This window comes from Euwallacea fornicatus, chromosome 36 (genome assembly GCF_040115645.1).
Source record: "Euwallacea fornicatus isolate EFF26 chromosome 36, ASM4011564v1, whole genome shotgun sequence".
Classification (NCBI taxonomy): Eukaryota; Metazoa; Arthropoda; class Insecta; order Coleoptera; family Curculionidae; genus Euwallacea; species Euwallacea fornicatus.
The window spans coordinates 679213-702672 of NC_089576.1; the positions used below are offsets into that span (position 1 = coordinate 679213).

General features: G+C 35.9%; 6 protein-coding genes across 7 annotated transcripts in view; 3 read left to right on the forward strand and 3 right to left on the reverse strand.

Annotated features, from left to right (window-relative positions):
- The window catches only part of LOC136349024 (cuticle protein-like), a 78357-nt gene extending 75563 nt beyond the window's left edge, over positions 1 to 2794 (forward strand). The window contains exons 1-3 of one of the 2 annotated variants that reach the window (XM_066300289.1): positions 45 to 2308; positions 2363 to 2515; positions 2568 to 2794. In XM_066300289.1, coding sequence (XP_066156386.1) covers positions 2288 to 2308; positions 2363 to 2515; positions 2568 to 2774 — 381 coding nt within the window. In that variant the 5' untranslated portion in view covers positions 45 to 2287 and the 3' untranslated portion in view covers positions 2775 to 2794. Of the gene's footprint in view, positions 1 to 44; positions 2309 to 2362; positions 2516 to 2567 lie in introns of those variants that run through there. The other variant, XM_066300288.1, reaches the window with a different exon arrangement.
- sfl (N-deacetylase and N-sulfotransferase sfl) lies at positions 2779 to 9069 on the reverse strand. Its single transcript, XM_066300262.1, has 14 exons — positions 8858 to 9069; positions 8076 to 8633; positions 7826 to 8020; positions 7571 to 7737; positions 6997 to 7248; positions 6237 to 6498; positions 5959 to 6185; positions 5763 to 5907; positions 5550 to 5712; positions 5315 to 5497; positions 5037 to 5257; positions 4708 to 4986; positions 4415 to 4591; positions 2779 to 4346 (listed from the first exon to the last, which is right to left on the reverse strand). Exons 2-14 carry the CDS (start codon positions 8285 to 8287, stop codon positions 4109 to 4111), a joined length of 2721 nt encoding a protein of 906 aa, XP_066156359.1. The 5' UTR covers positions 8288 to 8633; positions 8858 to 9069; the 3' UTR covers positions 2779 to 4108.
- A 162-nt stretch (positions 9070 to 9231) lies between these two features.
- Positions 9232 to 9855, forward strand: LOC136349026 (protein FAM32A). The gene is made up of 2 exons (XM_066300290.1): positions 9232 to 9616; positions 9667 to 9855. The coding sequence occupies exons 1-2, from the start codon at positions 9401 to 9403 to the stop codon at positions 9787 to 9789; spliced, it is 339 nt and encodes a 112-aa protein (XP_066156387.1). The 5' UTR covers positions 9232 to 9400; the 3' UTR covers positions 9790 to 9855.
- Positions 9780 to 11474, reverse strand: Alg2 (alpha-1,3/1,6-mannosyltransferase Alg2). Its single transcript, XM_066300270.1, has one exon. The coding sequence runs from the start codon at positions 11117 to 11119 to the stop codon at positions 9857 to 9859; it is 1263 nt and encodes a 420-aa protein (XP_066156367.1). The 5' UTR covers positions 11120 to 11474; the 3' UTR covers positions 9780 to 9856.
- A 48-nt stretch (positions 11475 to 11522) lies between these two features.
- Positions 11523 to 23268, forward strand: LOC136349011 (uncharacterized). Its single transcript, XM_066300264.1, has 8 exons — positions 11523 to 11900; positions 13399 to 13526; positions 17693 to 17924; positions 17979 to 18197; positions 18245 to 18483; positions 19350 to 19597; positions 19645 to 19764; positions 21552 to 23268. The coding sequence occupies exons 1-8, from the start codon at positions 11819 to 11821 to the stop codon at positions 22693 to 22695; spliced, it is 2412 nt and encodes an 803-aa protein (XP_066156361.1). The 5' UTR covers positions 11523 to 11818; the 3' UTR covers positions 22696 to 23268.
- LOC136349013 (uncharacterized protein MCAP_0864-like) lies at positions 13585 to 16235 on the reverse strand. The gene is made up of 8 exons (XM_066300266.1): positions 16041 to 16235; positions 15665 to 15988; positions 15436 to 15609; positions 15206 to 15385; positions 14968 to 15142; positions 14739 to 14910; positions 14447 to 14684; positions 13585 to 14394 (listed from the first exon to the last, which is right to left on the reverse strand). The coding sequence occupies exons 1-8, from the start codon at positions 16164 to 16166 to the stop codon at positions 13648 to 13650; spliced, it is 2136 nt and encodes a 711-aa protein (XP_066156363.1). The 5' UTR covers positions 16167 to 16235; the 3' UTR covers positions 13585 to 13647.
- Positions 23269 to 23460: the final 192 nt, after the last annotated feature.

Below are 23460 nucleotides of genomic sequence, written 5' to 3' on the forward strand. Positions count from 1 at the left end.
TGCATTCTCGTCATTTTCATCACGTGGCCGGATTCAAGAAACTGCTCAATGTCTTTTATGGGAGGTTCGTACATGGGACCTGAGGTAAGACTGCTTATTGCAGTGGCTTGGAAGAAGAAGGAGAACACCATGTATTGGAGCAATATCGTCCCTGAAAAGGTCGGAATTGTTTTTATCTAAACACATCTGAAGACGAATATTTAAACCTGTGAACAATCGTAGAAGATGATCGGTCGATGTTAAGCCGAACCCTCCTCCCACTCCCACGAGAACTCTGAACTCCATCAGCATCACCTCGGTCAGAGAAGCAGCAGCACATCTCCCGTTATCTCTCTTATTGATATAGTAGGTCAACGTGGCCACTATAACGAAAAGTGCGAACCCAAATACAAAATTTTGTAGTGATATGGTAGATGCTAATCTGCTCCACTGGTCCGCCATGGCCCTGGGTACCAGAATGATGAATGCGTCGTCGAACAACACAGCGGAGATATCAAATATCTCTGCGGTGCTGAGGTGAACAGGCCCGATGAATAAAAGAGTCTCATTTTCCAAGTCCTGCAGTACTTCCTCATAAGAATACATGTTTGCGATTTGAGAGTAATATTCAGAATCATCGTCGCTGAAGATGATATTGCGGCCTGATAAGTAGTTTAAAGGTTTCAAAAAATCGAACAAAATTCCTCTCCAGCCGTGCGGGTTGGTTAATGGGTAGATGAATGGGGGGTAGCGCGACCAGAGCACCCTTAATTCGCAGTCGAGGAATGAAGCCTTGTAACTAAAATGGGGCAACTCCTCGAGTGCTCCAGTACAATTATCAGGAAACAGAGTTAAAATGAGATGAGCACGGAATGAGGACCCGCAATCTACTATTTGAACTTCGTGTATGTTTAGGTGGGTGCCGGGGGTGGGTTCGATGATGAAGCTGTCGGGCAGTCTGTAAGGGAGAGAAACTCTTTGTGATTATATTTACATAGAAGTAATGTCCAAATTTACTTGAAGTTCCATAAGACTTTCGCAGTGTCCTGGGGATCGTTTTCGTTACTGCTTAAAAATATTACGTATCGAGCAACGGCAAACGTTGGAGAATTTACAATAATGTCTAATATTCTTTCTAGAGATTTCAAAGATTTTGGCCTGATAACATACGAGTCAGGCTTCTGAGGAATTTTTGCCAGGAACTTTTCTAAATTCAACCCATTGGAAACTACAGTGGCACTTTTTGGGGAAAACGTTAAATCAGAGTTTTCAGCTATTGATAGTGATGCCGGTCCCCACCGATGTGCACCTAAAATGTCCCCTAAGCAATAATTCGCTTCATCAGCCCGGTTTATTACTTCAACTTTGCAAAAACCTGATGGAAATGATAATAGCAACAAGCCAAACCAACAAATCATGATTCTTGAACAATTATAGTGGACACTCTGCGTGGACGAATGAGGGTGGGCCTCGTTAAATACATTCGAATGTGTAATAACATTAATAATAATAAATCATTCAAATAGCAATAGGTCAATGGAGGATTTATCTTATCATTTGATCTTCCAATGGACAAATGATTTGCATTACTTTTTATCCATTCTCCGCTTTAAATGGTTTCTTACACAAGCCGTTTCGGCCATTGTAATATCATCAATAGGTGTAGAGCAGCTTTTTGTAGTTTCACTTCAATGTTTTGAACCGCAAACCGAAGTATTTAATTTGTGGATTTTTGCGTGTGTTTCGTTGCCTGTGCGGAACGGTGGTTCCCCCCTATCCCCAGACACGCTCAGCCTTAGAACAAATTTAAATACGAGGGGAGGTTCAGAAGTTTTAAAACACCTTTCCAGCTTCGTTAAACAATTTCATATGGGAGTGGTGTATTCGCTAGTGTTCAGAAGTGAGTATAATCAAGTCCCTTTTCGTATTCGTGATTAGTTCTGAGCTGCTGTAGAGAATATATATACTTCAAGTGCTTCATTCAGTTCGTTTTATTGTACTTACGAGCCATCCCTTGTCGCCTAAAAATTATGGTGTAGGGCAAGTCCGATTTGCCTTTTTAAATGCGAACTTCCACTAGTTTTCGACCCAGATAGAACCGCATTTGCTTATTATGATGGTGATTTACCAGGAAGCCTGATAAGTCACCGAAGTCATAATTGGTAAGTCACTGAAGCAAAGCCACAACCGGTAAGCTTAAAACCATGAGAAGATGATTTCCGCAAATAATATTTTCATATAAAATGGCATAAGGCGGTTTCAACCGGCACATTTTTGAATAAACTGGGCCTAGAGACGTGAAACGAAGATGAATTCAGTATTTTTATTAGTAGGTTGATAAATAGTTGTTTCCAAATTTTTTAACTTATGTATATTGCCACAGATTGCTTCTTCAATTCTTCACGAAATGGCGACTGCAGACGAAAAAAGCTTTTCGTTTTTCAAATTTTGGGGCCCCGTGAGTGGCAAATCTCAACAGATCCTCGTTTCTGATGACCATGGAGACAACTTCGCAGAGCAGAGAATAGACTATGTGGTAAGTCCAATAATCACAATGTCTTCTCTTTTCATTATACTTATTTACACAGGCAAGACCAGACTATTTCTTCCACTACGGCGTCGAAGACTCTGAAACTGGGAACTCCCAAGGGCACGAGCAAAGAAGAAATGGCGACATAGTTGAAGGAGAATACAGGGTACTTCAAGATGATGGTTTGGTGAGAATTGTCCGGTACAGTGCGGACCCGGATAAAGGTTTTCAAGCTTCAGTGGAGTATGCAAAAATAAAACACTGATGGGTTTTGATAAAAGGAGATGTATTGCAGTAAGTTAAATAAAGTTATTAGGTAAAATTATTATTGTCAAAATCAGTACGTTAACAATTTTAAAATAGCTAAGTAGGTAGGTACTAAAATAAATATTATTGAATCTATTGCTTCTACAAGAGTAAAATCATGTTCAGGTATCAGTCAAACGTAAAGTATATCTCACGGTACGAGTTTGTCTTGAAATCTGACTAAAGAACTAAACATTTTAGATATTATACATAAGTTAAAGCAGGTACTTTTTTACTTATAATACTTGAATACAGTTTTTACACATACAAATAATTATTACCATATTGTAAACCTTAAAAAATACATAAATTACCATAAAGTTAATTAACTGCTCAAGGTGCTAATATCAGTCATAACGATATGTTTTTAATATTATTTTTTCTACACACACAGTTAACGTATTTATGGTGGTTTTTGCCTCAGACTTTTTTACCACTGTGATTTTACGTATACTGCTGGACGTAGTTAAAATGAATTTATTAACTCTTCGGAATTAAGCCTAAAAAAGAAGTAACCATAAAATTTTTAAAAGACAGAAAGTAGGAATTTTCATGTAGGGACTTAAATCGACATTTAATAGCGCAATGTATCTGTCTCAACGCAACAACATTCAATATAAATTTAACGCAATTTTACCTACTTACCATAGACATCTATGTTAGTAGTTACACCGGGTCTAAAAATTTTGATGAAAGTGTCACAAATGTGAAGGAACTACATTCAAATGCGAACACACTGTGCCTAATCGAATTTTGGCCTTTAAAGTCGTATGTGACAAAGTTTTTTTTAGGCGTTTCATGTGATCACTACTGCAACTCCCGGTTTTAAGTATGTTCAACTATTGTATTACCTCTACACATTTATTAACACTATACAACATTTATGAGATATACTATTGTAACGATTTGTAGCAGGACTTACGTCTCGTGTTTGTACATTATGAGAATAAACAGACATTCAATGTTAACTTTATTTGAACACTAAGATCGTTGGAGTCCCGTTACAGGTGATTTGATTATCAAGAGGAGCTAATATTAAGATGTATTTATAAATACACATCTATTCACCGGGGGTTTAGGATAACAGTAAATAAAAAAAAAAACGGGCAAGAATGCCGGAATTCTTGAGAAAAGTTTTCAATGTAAGCAACTGCTCAACACATGTATGAAAACTCTATAAAAGAAAGAGGAACTTGGAATTTTGTTTGGAAAAAAAATTAACACTTAACCAACAAAAAATGTTGGCCGTTGAAGATGGTGGAATATCACTTCCCGATTTTTTTTAAGAAGCCATTAACTGTCGCTATCGTTCTGGTCAGAGAGATCCTCCTTTAACCACTTGGGAATAATCCTAATGCCATTCTTCTTAAAAAGCTTTACTAGCGCAGTGTTGTGGCTCAAGTAGTACCTCTGCAGATACTTCAGCGATTTTTCCTCCATGGGCGGGTATTGGCGACCTTTACTGCGTCCCAAACACTTGGTGCTGTCACCGTTTACCACTTGGCAAAAAAAACCTTTGTTCTTGTCGAATCTAAGGTCCAAAAAGTAAATTACTATTAAAGAGATGATTCTATTGTTAAGTTCATCAAACGAACTTACCGCAGATGATCAGTATAATTGAAGAAAGGCGTGATCTTCAAGAATTTCTGCAACTCATTCATCACCTCCACAGGGTTTGATTTTAATTGTTCCCCGTCGATAATGTGAATTGATTGTGGCGAGAAGAACGTCATCCATCGTTCGAGGTGCTGCGCGTATTTACCGGGATTTAGGCATCTGAAATAAAATTTTTGCTACGGGTGTATGTGTTCTGTACAATGAAAAAAAATATTTTCAATAGATAAATTTTAGATACAACAATAAGTGTTTGTTTTTCCCATCGTCATACCTACCTGTTCCTAAGATCCCTCAATGGTTTCGGAGCAGTATCACTGGCAGTGATGACCTGGTGGAAGCTGTAATTGTTGGTGACAATATCTCCGTGAGCTTTTGTATGTTGGTACCACGAGTACGCTCTTTTAGCAGGTGAAATTAAGATAGTTATTAACCTTGCATGAGGTAGCAAGGCGTGAACGCGCTTTGGCACTAATTCCCCGTCAAAATATGTCGCACTTTTTTCGAAATAATAACGCGCTGATGAGTTGCTGTCGCTGGGGAAAAAGCTCATGTACCTGGGGAAAAAATATAAAAATCCAAAAAAATTGTGAGAAAAACAAATTACCAATCTAGACCCCTGAGGTAATTGTGCGCGTTGAAAAATTGAATTTCTTCAAACGTGGTGGGACTAGGCAAATTGCTGGCAATCGCCGGATGTATTGAAAGAAAAGAATACAATGCGGTAGTTCCAGTTTTTTGAGGGCCGATGACCAAAAATTTCGGTAAAGAATCGCAAGACTTTGTTTTAGACCATATTTTCTGATGCCGTTGATCGTCGCATGGATTCTGCGAAAAGAAATGTTTACATCTTAAGATAAATTCACATATTTATGAAAAACGTACTCCCCAAACTGGATCCGATTCTCCTGGATAAAGCTTGAAATAGTTTTCTGCTAGTTGCAAAGGAGGAGCAGATGTCAACCTGATGTTAGTCCAACATTGAACAAATTTAATCACAGACTCGAAGGTATAAAGACTCAATCTGTCGTTGCCATAGTTGGACATATGCGTCATAAAGATGTTAATCTAAGTCATCAAATGTGAACTAATGATCTCAATACAACATTTCTGAACTTACGGGGTTATAAACTATTGACTGAAATAATTCCCCTCCCTGAATTGATTCGTCCAATTTCTCGCGTCCCCCAGGATATTTATCTATGAACATCGTGTGAGTGAAAAGGCCGCACGTTTGTCTAGGCATTACCATTATATTTCTGTGTATAAAACCTCTTCGTAACCTAAAATAAAAAATGTGTTAGTTTCTCTTCAAAACAAAACAAAGGCTTACCTAGCAGGTCTTAAATGGGGGTATTCTTCAGTTGATGTAACTCTAATATTCCACACTTTTTTCCATGCTATGTATAAAAGGTCATGAACCGGATATACCCCTGAATGATGCGGAGAAACTGAATATCCAGAATCCACAGGAATTCCTGAAGTTTTTTCATAAGAAAATTCGGTTCATAAAATGCACAAATACCAACCATATTGTTTGGCGAAATTCTTATTGAGAACCATATCATCCATAAGCACTGTTAGGTTATCGTACAAATGGGGTTGTTGGTGATTCCACATATGCGAGAACCACATAAACTTCTCGACGTTTTGCAATAACAGATCATCACCTTCGTCTTCTTCACTGTTTCCGTGGTGATAATATTTCCCGGAAAATCCCAAATTAAACTTAAAACCCGGCACCATTGCAGCCAACCTAGCAAATCTCTGTTTTAGTCAAAAGAACTTTGATGAGAACATAAGGTACCTTTCTTGCGCGCTTATTAAAGCCTCTACATCATCGGGTCTCATTCTAGTGCCAATTTCCCCCACGAATATGTCATCTACATCTACCAAAATGGAACGATCCAACGATAAACTGAGCTGTCCGTGACTGAGATAACTGAGACTGTCCAGGAACAATAGTTTGTGCAACCAGAATTTTAAGCCGTAGCCGAAAATTACTCTTTGGATGTTGTCAAAAAGACCGTGATCTTGGATTACGGTTGGTAGAGGATTTCTTACACCGCCTAATATAAGTGTTCAGGCTGTAGAATGTGGTTCAAAACCAAGAGTACTCTCTATTGGGATATTGGAAATAGGTCGAAAAGCAGAACAAATTTGTAAGTTAAATTCGGATCAATAACACGCATAGATAAGTGATTACAGCCTAATTTATAATAAGTGCCACTTGTAACGTCCTCAGAATCCCTCCAATTCTCCAATCAATACTCATGTGAGCTACTTTCTATTATATAGGATAATTCCAAAGTTTGATAAATCCTTGTACCAACCATTGAAGCATCAAAAAGTAAGCATTTTTTCCTTGACACTTTGGCAAATATCAATATTAAAGGAATATTCAAATTTTACTTAAAAAATTTAAAACTATCAATTTCCGTGTAATAATTTTGCCACTTCTCTTTTAGCTTTTTTTAAGCTTCATTGACTAATTGAAGAAAAATTATCTCAACTTTGAAGTTACCGTATATAAGAAAATGAGTTTTTGGTTCAACCACAAAACTTACTTTCATTAATTTGATAGAAATCATTCCTGTGTGCCCATTCCAACGGTTCATATGTTGAATGGTTGGCTTGAAAAACTGTCCAATCGCTTCCAGGTAGTTCACCCCATGCAGTTTCTCCTGCTCTGGTGAGCCTCAAAATTTGAGAAGCTGCGTTTAAGGCAGCGTCACGCAATTTTAAGTTGGTGTGAATAAAGAGTGGAAATCCTTTAAGTTGAGACCCGACGTAGGTTTCATCTTCTGGTGGTATAAAACCTGTAAATTGGTTTAGTAAAAATGGCTAATCAGCTGATCTAAAGTTAGATTATTTTGTAAATATTGGCCCTAAAGATGCACAGTTAAGTATGTTTAAATATAGATATACAGATAATCCTCTATGGCTTAGCTAAATTTTGTTGAATTTATAATTTGATTTAATGAGAAATAGCGTCAATTTAAAAACACATGGAAAAATAACTGCAATAAAAATCAGAAAAACAAAGGTTTTGATATTTGTTTGTGTTTTCAATATACCAATATGAAACATTTATTTGTTAAAATACATAATACAAAACTCCAAGGGAGTTACAACGCTTACCTATTATACCAACAGAATATTCCCTGCAATACTTATCAAGTAGTTCTCTGTTCCAATTGTCCATTTGCAAATATTTGTTGTAATTTTCAAATACAATAACTCCATAACGGCCTTTATCCAGATTGGTTAGAACAGGCAAACTTTTGCCTGTAACTTCTATTTTATACCTACAAACAACCCATAATTACAGAATCTTGCTATTGCTTCTTTCCTGGTTAGAGAACCAAAACAGTCATTTTTACAAGAAAAACTTACTTAATTCTAGTATGGACAAGTAGTTCAGCAATATCTTTCCCCAATTTTGAATATATAGTTTCAACAAAAACAAGTGCTTTAGGGTAACTTTTTAGCTGAGCATCAGTTCTGTGATCATGGTTTTGTACCAATCTAGGACCACTTACAATCCCACATCTTATGTTGGGTTCTGGACGTTTATTTGATTTAATAAATCTAAAGACATTTCGAGCTCAACAAGTGTTGATTATTGCATTAAATTAATACTTACTTTGAGAGATATGGTGCTTGTGTTTGCCGTGAATAGTAAATAATTAGAATTATACTAAAAACAACCACTGCAACTACACATCTCCTAAGAGTTGTTGGTCCAAATATCCATCTAGAACCTCTAGGCACTCCCTTTTTAACTTTGGGTCTTATTGACAAAGTCGAGGGCAAATAATTATTTGCCAAGAGGGTTTCCTTCTCATCTTCAGTCATAATTATTTACTTATATAATAGCAGAATAGTACAATACTAATTGTACTGCTTATTGACTTTGGTTAATATACTATTGTTAACTAAGTACTTGTTAATTATGGCTTATATGTAATAATGGCACATTCAAAAAAGGAATGTTTAAAGTGACTCTTAGAGTGCGTTCTTCATTATCTTGACTTGTCTTTGTCTATAATTTTCCATTTACTATGTTTCCAATTTTCAATATTGATGTAGTTCAGCATTGCTTTGTATATGTCTCCGAGTGCTATCGGCATGATGCTGTACATACCTGCATGGTAGACACATTCCTTAACTGCTAGTTTGATGAACTAAAGAACAGTAGTTTCTGCAATGTGAGAATTGTTGGGATTAAATTGTATTATTTTAAACTAGACTTGCTTGAACTACTGTGATATCTCAGTGATGCATTTGAATTCTGAGCAATTAAACTTATGCTGAGTAAATTAGGATTTAGTATATGGTCACAATGTGATGGGTAAATTGAACGTGAGATGTAACTAAACGACTTAATTTCAACATATGTATTTAGGCAGTAAATTAAGTGCCTACCTCTGGTGTTGTAGAATACTAATTTAATCCTTTTGACACGGAAGGGGTCAATTCCAGGATTAATGCTATAATTTGGTTAATTGAATAATAACATAGTTTTGCGTTTTTCCACTGTGTTGCTCTACTTAATACGTATTTATCAAAGAAGTTCAGAAAAAATTTGAGATAAAAACAATAAACAAACATCGGTAATAATAATAGAACAATTAGTTGTCTTGTCTCTCGTTTGTTGACAGTGACATTTGCCCAAGTGATTTCCTTTTTTAACATCAAGTTCATGTGCTGTCTTTGTCTTCTGTATGGTTTAGAATGAGAAAACACAAGCCCCTTAAGAATAGCTTTGACACATACATAAAAATAAAAAGTTTTTCAAAGATTTTTTTTATTGTTTACAAGTAAGACCATCTGAATAGTTTCCTGTTTGAATAGAGATTTCTTTAAAAATTAATTTTTTCCTGTCGTTTCGTTTAAAAGACACATCCACTCATTATTCTCTACCCTTCGTCAGTGACCTTTCTTTAATAAATTAACATCTTGGCCGCTATGGACAGTGATGATCCCTACTCCCACGTAGCTATTGGGAAGTTAAATCTCAAAAAGGACAAAGGAATTAAAAAGAAAAAAAAGAAAACTAAAAAGAAACTTCTGGAACAAGTTGTGAAATCCATGGAAAACAGCCAAACAGACTCAAAGCCGCAACAATCTCAGAGTACCAAAACTAAAGCTGAATTGGCTTTTTTAGAGCAACAAGAGAAAATGGTAAGTCGTAACAATTTTCTATTGCATTCGCCATAAATGATCTCTTGCAGCGAACTAAAAGAATCCTGGAAAAAGCCTCAATGACACACAAGGAAAGAGTAGAGAAATTTAACCAGCATTTAGACAGTCTTACTGAGCACTTTGATATACCAAAAGTATCCTGGACAAAATAAAGTTATTGTATATTACTTATATTTATTATTAACAATTAACAAATAACAGTCACTTAAAACAACAAACTCAATTAGTTTTTTTACTTAAGTTCGTAATATCCCTCAAAACTTGCTCAAGACTCCTCACAAAACTTCTATATGAAAATTTCTCTTCAAGTCTCTCCCTTCCTTTCACTCCCATATTTTTTGAATCTCCTTTAACAATCCTATACATAAATTCTGCCATGCTCTCAGAAGAGCACTCACAAAGATATCCTGTGATGCCATGATTCACAGTTTCTCGAGGTCCTCCACTATTCATTGCAATAACTGGCTTACCCAATAGCATAGCTTCTAATGGTACAATACCAAAATGTTCCTTCAGTGGAGTGTAAAGAAGGGCAGTGCATGAATGAAGTAGATCAACTTTAATGCTTTCAGATGGCGATTTTAAAAGGAATATTTTATTTCTTAAATTTTTTTTCCCAATCATATTTGAGAGTTTGGTGAAGGTGTCTGCATTCATTTTATTAATGGGGTCATACCCTCCTGCCATTATGCAATAGATTTTGTCCCATTCTGAGGCTGATGTCATAGATTTTAGTATCTCCATTGCTGTTACTGCAAATTCCAATCTTTTTGCAGGATGGAACCGGTTCACTGATAAGAATATAATTAAATCTTTTCTGTTACAAGCAATTTCAGGAACAATTTCTTGAATTGGCTTAAAATGTTTTCTTCTCTGGACAGTCTGTAGATATGAATATGCAATTGTTGGGTACAAAATTTGTATAGGTTTTTTAATTTGAGGGAATGTTTCTCTGAATATTGAAGCAGTGTATGCACTATTTACCAATATAATGTCAGCAAATGAGGTGGCTTTAAACTCCAACCAATCAATGGGTTTTCTATAGATCCTTTTCAGGCAACCTCCAGGTGGAGATGCAAGTAAGTCCGGGTGATGGCAGTAGTAAATAACATGCTTATTAGCAAATTTCAGGAAAGGCATTGCCACAGGAATTAAATCCACAAAGTACAAATCAGGCCATTGAGAATTTTTTCCAAATACCAGATAAAATACTATGAGGTATATCATTCTAAGATAGGCACATAGTGCTTGAAATCTGCCACATATAGTCCTTGGTAGCCAGTCTCCATAGACTTCCACTGGAAATTCACCATTTTTTAGGTCCTCGAAGGAATGGCTTTGGTCATAGTGGTTGGTAATGAAGATGACTTCATGGTTTTGCTTAGTGAAAGCTGCAGCAACATCTAGGACTAGCCTTTCGGCACCTCCAATCCCTAAATCGGGGTGAATGAAGGCGATTCTGAACTTCTTTTTTGGAGTCATATCAATTCATTTTTTTCTCAGTTGAAATCACGAAAAACCACATAGTTAAAACATCGAAAATACTTAAAATTAATTAATCTTATCTTAAAGACGTGTATTTAGTGTGAGTTGAAACTGTTTTGCGGTTATGTTAGTGAAGTGTCAGTAATGGCAGGTGTTAATTTGCGGATATGCCTAATTTAACATGTCCAAAAGTCCCTTTGGTTAGTAAGTGCTTATTCGCTAATTTGAGTAAGTTGATTTATCTATGTTAATTAATTAAGTTGTTTCTAATATATTGAACTTGAGCTGGAAGTATGAAAAAATTCTCTTTTGTTGTTTAAACTATTAATTCAAATAGTTAAATATTCGTGCTTCACTCTCTAGAAAAAACAAAGAAAAAAAATGGCAGCCGCATTGATGCCGTGTATCCAGTTTTTAGTCTAAGAAATGTCAATTGAATGACATATTACCTCATTTGCCATCCAGACTCCAGACCTGTCTGTCACCAAATTTGCCAAATGGCAATAATGGTAAAAATATTGGTAATTTAGCGTTAGCAGTTAATGGATCATGGAAATAAACTGGTTTTTCTTATTGAATGGAACGTCAGTGAACACATATTTTAAAGTTAAAAAACTGGAAATTCCAATTGAGTTTATGTTTCCTGGATCGTTTTAATCTTGAATCCCAACATACGTTATTCCATATTCCAAGAATATGGCAAGTGTGGGGTTTAGATGGCTAGATATACTGGAAAAGGAATTTGATAAAGCGTTTGTGGACCTGGATTTGGCCCTAGGTAAGATCCAGTTTTATGGTGTTTCTTAATGTAATTTACTCTATAGAGAAGAATTACTTGAGTTGTTCTCAAAGAAATATATATATTTTACAAAATTTAAACCATTAACACCTCAGTTGTATTGTTTATATTACGTGGTATTGAATTGGATGGACTGGTTCATCTGCTATCTAAATGTTGCGGCTCACTCAATGTAGGACAATCTTACTTGTCATGCCTTAACAGGTTGAAGTTCTGGTAAAGATGATAGGGACCTCATTATATTCATACTTAAGTCCTAGATGACTTGATTATGCTAACCCAAAGGGTTTGGGGTCATGCAACATTTCCAAACCATTTTGGAATTAAAATGCAAAGATATGGAGGTGCCCATCAGTGATCTTGGAGCAGATTCTAATTCACTGATGTTTTCAAATAATCTTTTCATCTCATACATTACTATTGCATGTATTATAGCTTAGAATACTGTGGCCTTTACTTTCTGCTATGCTGGACCCATTTATTTCCAAATATACTCCCAGTCCTGGGCTATTAAAGGTTTTGAAGAGCCATTTATATACCAGGTAGAGTCTCTTTGTTGCAGTTTTAACATGAATTCTACACTCTATAACCTCCAGTCTTGCCTGAGTAAGGAGAAGGGCTATATAGAGTTTGCTGAGTGTTCTGTTGTCATAAGGTGAGAGATCATATGTAAAACTCCATGGTTCTGAATATCCCAAAGAGCTTCATTATTCTTGGTGCTGAATAATTTTGGATTTTGTAATGCCACTTGCTTGAGTTTATATGTCTTCTTTCTAGTGTCACTTTCTAGAAGAAACATAGGTAGTGGAAGAAAATTGGGAATTCTATAGCTAGTATGAGAATGGTTCTCTTTACCTTTGTTATTCAGAGCAATACCCAAGAAATATTTTATGTAGAGAATAATCATATAGATAACCTGTCAGTAAAATACTGACTGCCCCTTATCCTGTCTTCAGGAGAAATTGAATTATTGGCTTTATTATGTTTGTGAATGGTAGAATCCAATGCATCAAATGTTTATGTCTTTAACACTCATGCTTTGTTTCAATATGTGTTTATGCAACGGAACAATTACTGTTTTCCTGGGATTGATAGTTATCATTAACTTCCTCCTCCCATAAACTGCCTATTATATCCAACATCTTCTGAATGATGCTAAAGTGGGCCGTTCCTCCTAAGTATTTCTATCTCCTCTGGTTTGCAATTCCACTTCTTATGGGACCACAGTGGCCAAAAGATATTCCTTGAGAAGAACAAAAACCCCTTTTTGCGACAATCCTTCACCACTCTAAATGGATAACTTGCATGTGGGTTAACTCAACTTATTGAGAGTTGAGAGGTGACTAACAAAGGGATATAAAAGAGTTGTTAGAAAAATAGTATGAGTAGCTCAATATGTATTTGAAAGTTTTAATTCTTCTTCTTCTATAACATTTGTTCACAATAATTTGCATTGAAGAAATGTTTTCATTTTTAGGTGAAATTGAAGGAGATGACCCAAGTATTGTATTCAATGCTAGGCAAAAGCTTTGTACTCTGGGATCTTGTTTTGCACAACTTTCCCATAAGGCCCAGACAATTTTTCAGAACAGTGCTAAACTGGAGGTAAGTAAACACTCAAGTGACAGGCATGCACTGATATTAGACGTTAAATAAAACCACGTTTTAAAATTTTCATTTGAATTAGGTATATCTATTGATTATTTGACATTACATATGTATTGCTCTAATCTTCTCTTCCTTTGTGAGTTGAAGATTCCACTTCAGCTATAAGTGTTGAAGTTATAATCATAGAATCAACTTCAGTAGTTACGTCCATTTCATCGATTTTCACTCCATACATATCAGTTGTGGATTCCGAGTTTTCTTCAAATTTTACATTTATTTTAGGTTTATAATTATTACGTCCATGTTTTGAATTAGTTTTCTTCGCACCCTTCTTTGTTGTGCAATTGCTGCCTGCATATCTCGTATCAATCATACTCGCCCTTGCAGGAGGACACAATTTGTCCTTTTTTGGCACCTTAATTGTAGCGTGGGGTTTTCCAAAAATAGCCAAAATTGTCTTGTTTAAATCTGCTTCCATCTGAATTTCCTCAGAATATGTTCTATTTGCAGTTTTGTTACTGCAAGAAAAGCCAGCTCTAACATCAATTAAATCTCCATAGTTTTGAGAGCACATGTCTAACTGATTGAGAGTTAAGTTGGTACTATATGTTCTCACAAGATTTGTTTCTGTCTCTGTATTATTGCTACAATTCATTTTTAATGTCTTTAGCACTGCATTGTTGCCTCGTTCTAATATGTGTTGGGTTTGGTTTATGAAAATTTCAAATTTCTCATTGAATATGTTTTTTAATACTTCTGAAAGCTTTTGCTTGGAGGATAATAAGTTCGCCACTTCTGTGGATGTATTTTCTGCATTTTGTATACTGAAGAGACTCATATTGTGCAATATATCTGAGAGCATTTTCTGAAATTATTACAAACTTAAATAAAGTGGTATAATGAAAATCGGGACTTACCTCCGTTACATGAGATTCTCCCCCTGGAGGTAATACATCTTGCACAAATGTAAATAAGGAATTTACTGACAATTTAATATCCTCCAACGTAGCTCCGGCGTCCCTGCTCTGCTTCGTTATTTTTTCAAAGAGCGATATAATGTTTGTAATGGCCTGATTCAAATTTCTATTCACCCTTGAATCGTGAGATTTTAGCGATTTTTCTATTGCCTTTAAATCCTTAATTGCTATTGCTAATCTATAATGGAAAAATCAAGCTATTTCCTCTTCGAACTTTACAGAACACACTCACTGTACATCGAGCAAATCAATGAGTTTCCCTAGTAAGGTACTTATTTCAGATTCAATCTGAGATTCATCCATTTGCACTCGGTGGCAGCTTTCTAGGAATAATTCTTGGTTCGAGATTATCTTCTCCAAGCTTAGATTGAGGGCTTTCTTTAAGGATTCAACGGATGTTTTATCTAAAATATGTAGAGTAGTGAGGCATTTTATGGTCAAACTTTATAGGCGTATTTAACCATTATTTGAAAGACCTGGAGACGATCCTTTAGAAGTTTTTCCGATTTGCAGCATTAAAGCCCTTACGCCGTTTTGGGATTCAATTCTTGAAGCGTTAGTCACAACTTCAATGTTCTTGATCTTGTTCTCGACCCCACTGCTTCGTTTCCATATGTCCATATTTAAGTCTGAAACCTAAAAGGGATGAGAATTATGGAGTTTGGTTAGTTACCTCTAATTTCTTTTCCTGCGAAGCACCTTATTCGCATAGGAGTTTAGATCTTGTTCCAAATCCGTTTTCATAGAGTCGGTTTTTTCTTTTACTTGACGAGTCTCGTTGAAAACTTCCAAAACTCCTCTATTAATCAAGTCGAGACGCTGTTGTACAGTGCGGTTTAAATCTTGAATTGTCTTGGTTATATTTTGAGCTATTGTTACCTTTAATTTGCCTATTAATAACTGATTTCTGTTACCCGTTTACGACTCACTTTTAAAGTATTCGCTATGCCCATCAATGCGTTTTCAGCAATTAGGGTGGTAGAAGTCTTGTACTCTTCGAAACTTAACAAGTTTTCAGATAATTCTGCCTCAATATCTCCGTGTCTTTGCGCCATATCGTCTTCCATTCTCTCCAAGCGCTGCAACGTCGCGTCAGCCTTACTCTATAGGAATTCAATTAATAGGAAAAATCAGGGGTTTTTATGGGTGCCTTTAAACCTGTAATTTGTCAATTGAAAGCTCGAATTTTCTCTCCATGTAACTGATTTTGTGGCCGAGACCTTCGTAGACATTTTCCAGTCTTCGAGACAATTGCGTCCGAGTTAAATCATCTTTGTAGTCTTTGGTGCTGATGTTTTCGGAGATCTTATCCAAATTCAGCATCACCAGCGACTCCAGTCTGATGATTTTCGTGTCCAAAGTTTCCAATTTTCTGTGGTATTGATCCAGCTTGACCTCTAACGTGTCGGATAATTGCATCGAGTAAATGTTGTCCAGGTTTCTTAATCTGTCCTCAATGGATATTAAAACAGATTGGAAATTCTACAAAGAGCAAAATTCGCACATTTTCTATCTAGATAAATTTAAAGTTCACCTGTTGCTGTACGGAATTCTGAAACCTTTCGGTGGCTTCATGCACAGTCAACACTTTAGATGGAACCCCAAAAGCACTATCTGCTCTCCACACCAACACTAATAACACGAGTTCACTAATCATCATTGAATGGTTTAATGTTCACTGTAGGCATTGCAATTCAGCAATGAAACTAAAAAACTATTAACATCTCCCAGTTAGAACCGAGAACTTGCGACACGTGGAACAGGCGCGAGTTTGTTACTGTTATGTATTTGACCAAAAGTTTGATGGACATGTGACCCTGAAAATGTCTGCTCCCCTAATTACTGTAAAGTGATTTTGATAAAATTTCGATTTTATGAGCGTTGTATTGTCTTTTATCGAGGAGGCAGAACCAACTGAACGCCTCGCATTATTCCAATTGGGTGGCATCATTTGTAGTGCCCGTTTGGCGCCACATCCATCGATAAGATGGTCCTATAAGATACTGGTGTGTGTGCTACAAACAATACGCGGAAGTCATCTCTGCATAGATATGGATATAACTAATGGGTTTTAGCGTTGGTTCGCTTGGATGTTGAATAAAATAGGAATCGTTTCACGTGTAGGTAATAGCAATGTCGCAGGAAGTGACAAATATGAATTTATCTAGAAATTAGTACTTTTTTTCCATAATTTTGTGTCTTAAAATTTAAAGGTAAAACCCTTATGCCGAAATCTAATCTAAAAAACAAGCTTTTATAATTATTAAACGAAATGTAACAGCATTGGCTGTGGATCTGATACGCCACTGTTTTTTGTGTCGAATGATGCTGCAGATTGTAACGTTTACCCTTCCTGAAGTTTACTGGCGTAAAAGGTCTGTTTGCCTCATTAGAATTTTCTAAAATCCCCTTAAGATCTGTTAATTGTGTTAATGCTGCTCCACCCCGCCACTGTTTCTAGTCCAATTTAGTGCAAATTTTACCGTTTGTTTTTCAGTACTTAGGTAATTGTCCTCTGAAATTCATTGGCGTAGAGGGTGCACTTACATATTTCGAACCTTATTTATTTCTTTTCCTGTAATTTTCTCTAATTTCAGTAATTATTTTTTAGTTCTATATACCACAAAAATATCTCTATGTACTGGAAGTCCGCAATCTTTGAGACCTCTTAAATGTTTCGTCATATTTATTTCAACTTGCAAATCTGGATACCATCAAGCCAGACCCATTAAAGCGTTTGCAACTTTTTTCTTGGTATGTGATATTTTTTATGTCTGCGATTTAGTTAGTTTTTTTTTTAACATGTGACAACACTTCAGGCGGACTTCTCAGCCAAAAACCGCTGTAAAAATACATTTAGAGTGTCTATTATTGAGGATATTAAATCTGGAAAGGCTGTTTTTTTTTTACCGATATACCCAATTCCGAACCTCGTTCCCCCAAGATGAAATATACAATTTTCCACATTCAGTCGCAAACAAACCCATAAATTTCTGGTGCTTTACAGACGTGGGAATTCCAAGATAAAGCCTCTTACAAATGCGATTATCTGTAAACAAATATTGAACGAACATTAAAGTTTTAAGTGCAAGTAAATCTTAGATTTATTGTGCTGCCGGTGTTCATTTCCAGGAATGTTCCAAAGAGCAAATAACACTTACACAAAACTTTATTTTTCTGATTTAGGCTGAATTGATACATCTTCGGGCCGAACTTATCGAGTCGAAATCAAAGAAGCAACTCCTAGAAAACGAACTTCACAACTTGTTGCTGCAGCTGCATTCCTCACAGCTGTCTCAGCTGCCCGACAGTTTGGGCAACAAGAAATTGGATCAGCATTTCAAGCCTGACGTAACTGCCATTAAACGGAGATTGGAGGCGGAAATCAAGCAGAGCCCTTTGAGGTTGAGAAGAGCCAGTAAATACGGAAATTGACTAAATGTGTCCGAATTTGTTGGCAATTTTGCTTTAGTGAGCACTGGCGCCAAGGAGAATGAAGCAGACATTAAATTTAGTCCTGGGGTTTTGGAGCCGGTTCGAGCTAAGGTGGAGAATGCTCAGCTTTTGGGGGAAAATATGGCGCTCAGAAACGATATTTTGGCTTTGACTGCGGAAGTTTATGGGGCTAAGTTAGCAGCAAAGTATTTGGACAAAGAGTTGGCTGGACGAATACAGCAGCTGCAGCTACTTGGTGATTTATAAAAACCTCTATTTGAATGTTTTTAATAGTTGTTTTAGGTAAGGAAATGCGCGGTGACGTGAGGAACAAACTGTGGAGTCAGCTAGAGTCGGAAATATTGCTGCAGAGACACAAAACCGTAGTTAGGGCTTGCAGACGGAACAGCACTTGGAATAGCAACCATGACAAATGTCAAAAGTCTATTCCAGAGTCTAGTAACGGTCCAGGGCATTTCGGGGACATTAGAGTAGTCGTAGTTAAGAGGAAGGTGGATCAGGGGTTGGGAATTAGCATTACGGTAAGTTAAAACCAGATTTACTACATCCTACAAGAGAAAATGTTGAAAAATATTATGACATCCCAATGCCGCCCCTACCAGACCTTGTTTGAATAGGCAATATTTTGGAAAGTTCTTGCTAAACACCTATAGGTTCTATACCAACGAATTTCTAGAAAGCACCAAGTTTAAAATTTGTACGCAGAAATCTGGCCGTTCAAATGAATCTCCAACCATAGATAGTAAACGCAAACATTTAAAATGACACCTGAAACATTTGGGGCCCTCTTCAACAGGAACATGTGAGAATGAGAATACAGTTTTTGACTGCGCTGCTCGGTCAAAAAATTGAATTGCCTAGTCTCATTGGACGACCAATTTCATTCTCACATAGTCCTGTAAAATCTTAGGTTCTAAATTTTATAGAAATATGTGAGGATTGGAACCAACATTTGGCCCAATGAAATTAGCAATTTTTACCTCACCAATTGATGTTGATCAATCAAAATTCTCACTCTCACATGTTCCTATATAATTGAGCTGCCGGCCTTACTCTAACTTATCGCAAATAACGGTGCAAAGCGAAACAAAAATTGCGCTTTAGGCAACCAACATTACAAAAATTCCGCTTTAGGCAACCAACATTACAAACAATTGCATAATTACAGAAAAGATAGTAAGGGTAAGTGGTGGTGGCTATTTAAAAAAATATCAACTATAGATTATCATTTTCTTTATTAATATAAAGGCTGTTTTTGTATTAAATTGATACAATTTCTCAGTAGTTCACACGCCCCTGGTGTGTAAATTAGACTACAAAGGCCTTCATTTTAAAATTATTTCCGTAAAATAAAGCATCCCGATTATTATTTATTGTTATTTTCAAGGGTGGTCGAGAGCACGGAGTCCCTATCTTAATTTCTGAACTAGAACCAAATGGTCCTGCGGCCACTTCCGAGCAACTCTACATAGGGGACGCTATTTTATACGTAAATGACATAGATTTGAGAAATTCCTGCCATAAAGAGGCCGTTTCCATACTACAGCAACAATCAGGGGATTGTGTACTGCAGGTTCAGTATATCGCTGCGGACGACAGTGATAATTCTTTAGAAGAAGACGGCTTGAATTTCAGGTTAGTTCAAGTAATAAGAAATTGAGATGATAAGTGTTTTTCTGTAGGTTCTTTAACGAGGAAGTGGGAGATTCAGACAATAATAAGTCTAGTCTAGTGAAATGTTCCGGGGATGTTGTAAACACGCCCACTGCTCCGCGTACTCCGGATTCAAATTCAGTCAGCAGGTGAGGAAGTTGTTTTGGCTGTAAACACAAGAATATTTTTCACTTCATTTCCGGAGCAAATGCAAGTCTCTAATTTAGTTTAGAATGTTGACATATACGGGATGTATCTAAAATATAAACAAAATCCAGGGGTGTCTCTTGGGTTTGTTTTGTTAGGTGAAGATGAGAATGAGAATATAAGGTGCTTCAACTTTACATTACATGAAGTAGTTTTTAATGAAAAAATATTCTTGTGACACACCTGTAAGTATTATTATATGCATGTGTTATGAACAATGCCTAAATCAAAGTTTCCTATATGTGATCGCAATGATTCCATTTTTATTGTAAGTGCAATAATTAGTAGTTTTTTTTGTTAAAGTTAGATCTTTGCAGTTTATTTTATTCAGGTAAATATATATTGATTATGCATGGCTTTTTGTTCTCAATTGCCCTTGACCTTATCTTTGCTGTGAACAGGTAAGATATAACGGGAACGTTAAAAACGTTCCAATATACATTTTATATTAACTTGATGACTTGTAACAGGACTTACGAATTATTTGACTTGATTGAATCGACTCTACTCCCGACTATCTAGGATTTATACAGGTTGTATTCGAAATAAATACATTCATTTAAACCAGTGAGAGATTTTGTTAAGGGCAAATTTTTCCTAGGTACCACGTTTTTATTTTTACGTTTTCCTTTTTAAAATTCGTGATGCGCCAATGGTTTTTGTTGTAAAATTAAAGCTATTTTCCAAATATTAGTCAGAGATTGAACTGCTGCTACACGTAACTTCGTTAACATATCAAATTTATTTTGTATCGCGGCCGGTTATTGTTTACACTCAGTGTTTCGACAAATAAAGCAATTTAAATCTATTAAAAATGGTTATATTTCAAACAGTGAATACACCGATATGATTTTGGCATATGGCGCTTTTAATGAAAACGCTGCTGCAATTCCCAGGATCTACTCACACAATTATTTAAATTGTTAAATTCCTAATGAACGCAGTTTTATTGTTTTGATGTGATTTTACATTTTGGGGAAATTATATAAGTAAATATTGTACTACAGTTAAAAAATGTATATATATCAACATATTTCAGACGGTAAGAATCCGGTGTAAGTACAAAAGCATTCGAACCTTTTTAGCAGTTGTTTTTCATGTTTGCAGTTGAATTGGTCAGTGCGGGGTAGTGAATGTTGTTCCAAATTAATTTAAATTTTTTCTTGATAACTAGGAGTGATCGAAAAAAAACCTATTAAAGAAAGTTGTTACCCTGAAGAAGTTTTACCACCAATTAAAATTAATGTACTTATTTTTGATACACCCTGTATATCTTTTATCTGCAATCTGGTTACTTTCAAGTCTCCGTTCCTACGCATCGGATACATTTTTGGAGTAAACTTGTAAACGAAGTCCCGAGTAATGTTCATAATGGACTGATGATGTTTGATTAAATAAAACGTCTATTGCCACGATTCGAGCGATGTGCAATTCAGTAGCTTAAATTATTAAACTTCTTTGAACGAAGCTAGCAAAATCATCTGGGTCTTTCAAATTTCAATCCCATCACATACCCACAAAAGAGCTGCTTTAGGTGAGTTCGAATACCTAAATTATGTATTTATTTAATTTTGTTTAGGTGAAACCTCAACACATCATCTTTGGCACCTCCACTCATATTGGCAGCAATTTTTTATTTTCTTATAAATTGTTTTACTTGATAGTTGCTGCATGAGCACATAACGAACTCTACATCATTGTCTAAAAAACAAAATAATGAACATTTCAGATTGTCCTCCTCAAGCCGCAGAAATAGTCATGAAGTGATAGATGTGGCGCATGATAGAGATAATGGGAATATTTTATATTCAACTGCAGTCACTAATGTCCAAGACTCCAATACCAATTCAACGTTCGAACTAACCACCTGTAATAACAACGATTTTCCCGACAACATTACAAAATTTTCATCGGATTTATCCAACATAGATAGCAGCGAATTGATCCTACTCGATAATGCCACAAACAACATAATTAGGCTTGAAGATTTTAAGAAGGTGGATGTATTTTCAACGGTCGAAAGCAACTTTAACTGTTCAGCAAATTCGTTAATTTCGGAGAATTTGTCTTCCCCCATGCAAACTAGCACCGATGTTTACGTAGACTCAGAAATTTTATCTACAGATATTGCTTCTAATGATTCTCATTCGCCTAAAAATTTGCAAATCGACGCTACAGGCTCTAAATTGGCTTTCAGTTATGAGAACAATATAATTGAAATTGAGGGCGTTAATGATCTACCGGAAAAACCTAAAATATATGTGTCTAGTGAATCTTTAGTTCAAGCCAAAAGTGATGAAAGTTTGTTGAATTCTGACGAAAGCGATGGAAGTTCGCCTTTAAGAAAACTTAACAAGAGTTACAAAAAGCAAAAAAAAGTCAGGAAAAAGTACATTGGAGTGAAAACCATTCAGAGCATATTTAACAAACAAGGATATTCTGATGTATCCACTACCGCCAGCGAATTAGGGGAGGACGTTCAGCTGTTCCCGATAGAACACCCTAGGGTCAGTGTGAATTCACCCCCTCAAACCTCACAGAATCTTGAAGAGTATCGCAAACCATCCAACAACATAGTTAGTCCGCAATTTGAGGAACAAGTTCACAGCATTATTTCAGATATTCTGACTAAAACTCACTTTGACCAAACTCCAATTTTCAAATCGGCAAATCTAACCACTTCGAAGAAGTATTTTTCATTGCACGGTCAGAATTTAAGGGTGAGTAAGGCTCTGCGTTTGTGTCCCAATGAGAACCTTAAGGCCATGGATCAAGATCAAAAGAAAGAAAAACTACTAGCGCGGTACGTTTATAATGCGAATTCTTTAAACGTGGATGGGGTCGGGGATCCCGATTTTGGAACCCCCGTGTGAGCTTCAATACGAAAAATAATGAAAGTATAGCGAGGGGTACCATACGCCGTTAAGCAAATGAAACCAGTCATTAGGTTAAGATATTTCACCAAGTATTATGGTATAGATTTAATTGAAGAAGTGAAATTATTTTTGGTGTAATGTGTCCTCAGCAAAGGTCGTTGTTTTTGAGCGGGATAATAGTTTAGTTTTCGAATAGCAATCTCTTCTCAAAGTGAAAGTAATTTATTCTCAATAATTCTAGCATCACCTGCTAATACATGAAATATCATATTATATGAGTAAGTTAAACAATGCGCAACTTTAAACAATAGGTATTAGTGTAATCGTTATATGCCTATGTAATAACGTAGTTAGGACATAATTTTAATAATGAATTTAAATAAACTATTCCTAAATCTATCCCCACACTTAAATGCTTAGTTTGCCATCACAATTATTTATAGTTTCCTTGAATAATTCAAAAAGTTCTTGTACCAACTCAATTTGTGGTAATTATAAGTCGTATTATTACTAGATAGGTAGTTATTAAGCTCCTTTTAATTTGTATTGGCGAATATTCAATTAAATTACGCATTTAATATAACAGAAAACCCTTTTTTTTTTTTTTTTAATTGAAGATACACCTGCAATTCATTGACCCTCAAAGAGCTATTTCTCAAATTCTATTTTAGATTTCCAAATGCAAGAATTGTTGGAGCATTTTATGCCCCTCCAAATGAAGAATATTTTAAGTGTTTAATTATTCAAAATGTTCGTCTTTAT

What these genes read in the sequence shown, in the direction of transcription:
- sfl (XM_066300262.1), bottom strand. Translation starts at nt 8,287, where the DNA reads ATGACTGAAGATGAGAAGGAAACCCTCTTGGCAAATAATTATTTGCCC. An exon ending in ATATTCTGTTGGTATAATAG is followed by an intron (nt 7,249 to 7,570) that starts GTAAGCGTTGTA and finishes ACCAATTTACAG; the next exon opens with GTTTTATACCACCAGAAGAT. An exon ending in TTGAGGGATCTTAGGAACAG is followed by an intron (nt 4,592 to 4,707) that starts GTAGGTATGACG and finishes ATTTTATTTCAG; the next exon opens with ATGCCTAAATCCCGGTAAAT.
- LOC136349026 (XM_066300290.1), top strand. Translation starts at nt 9,401, where the DNA reads ATGGACAGTGATGATCCCTACTCCCACGTAGCTATTGGGAAGTTAAAT. An exon ending in TAGAGCAACAAGAGAAAATG is followed by an intron (nt 9,617 to 9,666) that starts GTAAGTCGTAAC and finishes GATCTCTTGCAG; the next exon opens with CGAACTAAAAGAATCCTGGA.
- Alg2 (XM_066300270.1), bottom strand. Translation starts at nt 11,119, where the DNA reads ATGACTCCAAAAAAGAAGTTCAGAATCGCCTTCATTCACCCCGATTTA.
- LOC136349011 (XM_066300264.1), top strand. Translation starts at nt 11,819, where the DNA reads ATGGCAAGTGTGGGGTTTAGATGGCTAGATATACTGGAAAAGGAATTT. An exon ending in ACAGCAGCTGCAGCTACTTG is followed by an intron (nt 18,198 to 18,244) that starts GTGATTTATAAA and finishes TAGTTGTTTTAG; the next exon opens with GTAAGGAAATGCGCGGTGAC. An exon ending in GAAGACGGCTTGAATTTCAG is followed by an intron (nt 19,598 to 19,644) that starts GTTAGTTCAAGT and finishes GTTTTTCTGTAG; the next exon opens with GTTCTTTAACGAGGAAGTGG.
- LOC136349013 (XM_066300266.1), bottom strand. Translation starts at nt 16,166, where the DNA reads ATGATGATTAGTGAACTCGTGTTATTAGTGTTGGTGTGGAGAGCAGAT. An exon ending in TTTCAATTGACAAATTACAG is followed by an intron (nt 15,610 to 15,664) that starts GTTTAAAGGCAC and finishes GAATTCCTATAG; the next exon opens with AGTAAGGCTGACGCGACGTT. An exon ending in GCATAGCGAATACTTTAAAA is followed by an intron (nt 15,386 to 15,435) that starts GTGAGTCGTAAA and finishes GGCAAATTAAAG; the next exon opens with GTAACAATAGCTCAAAATAT.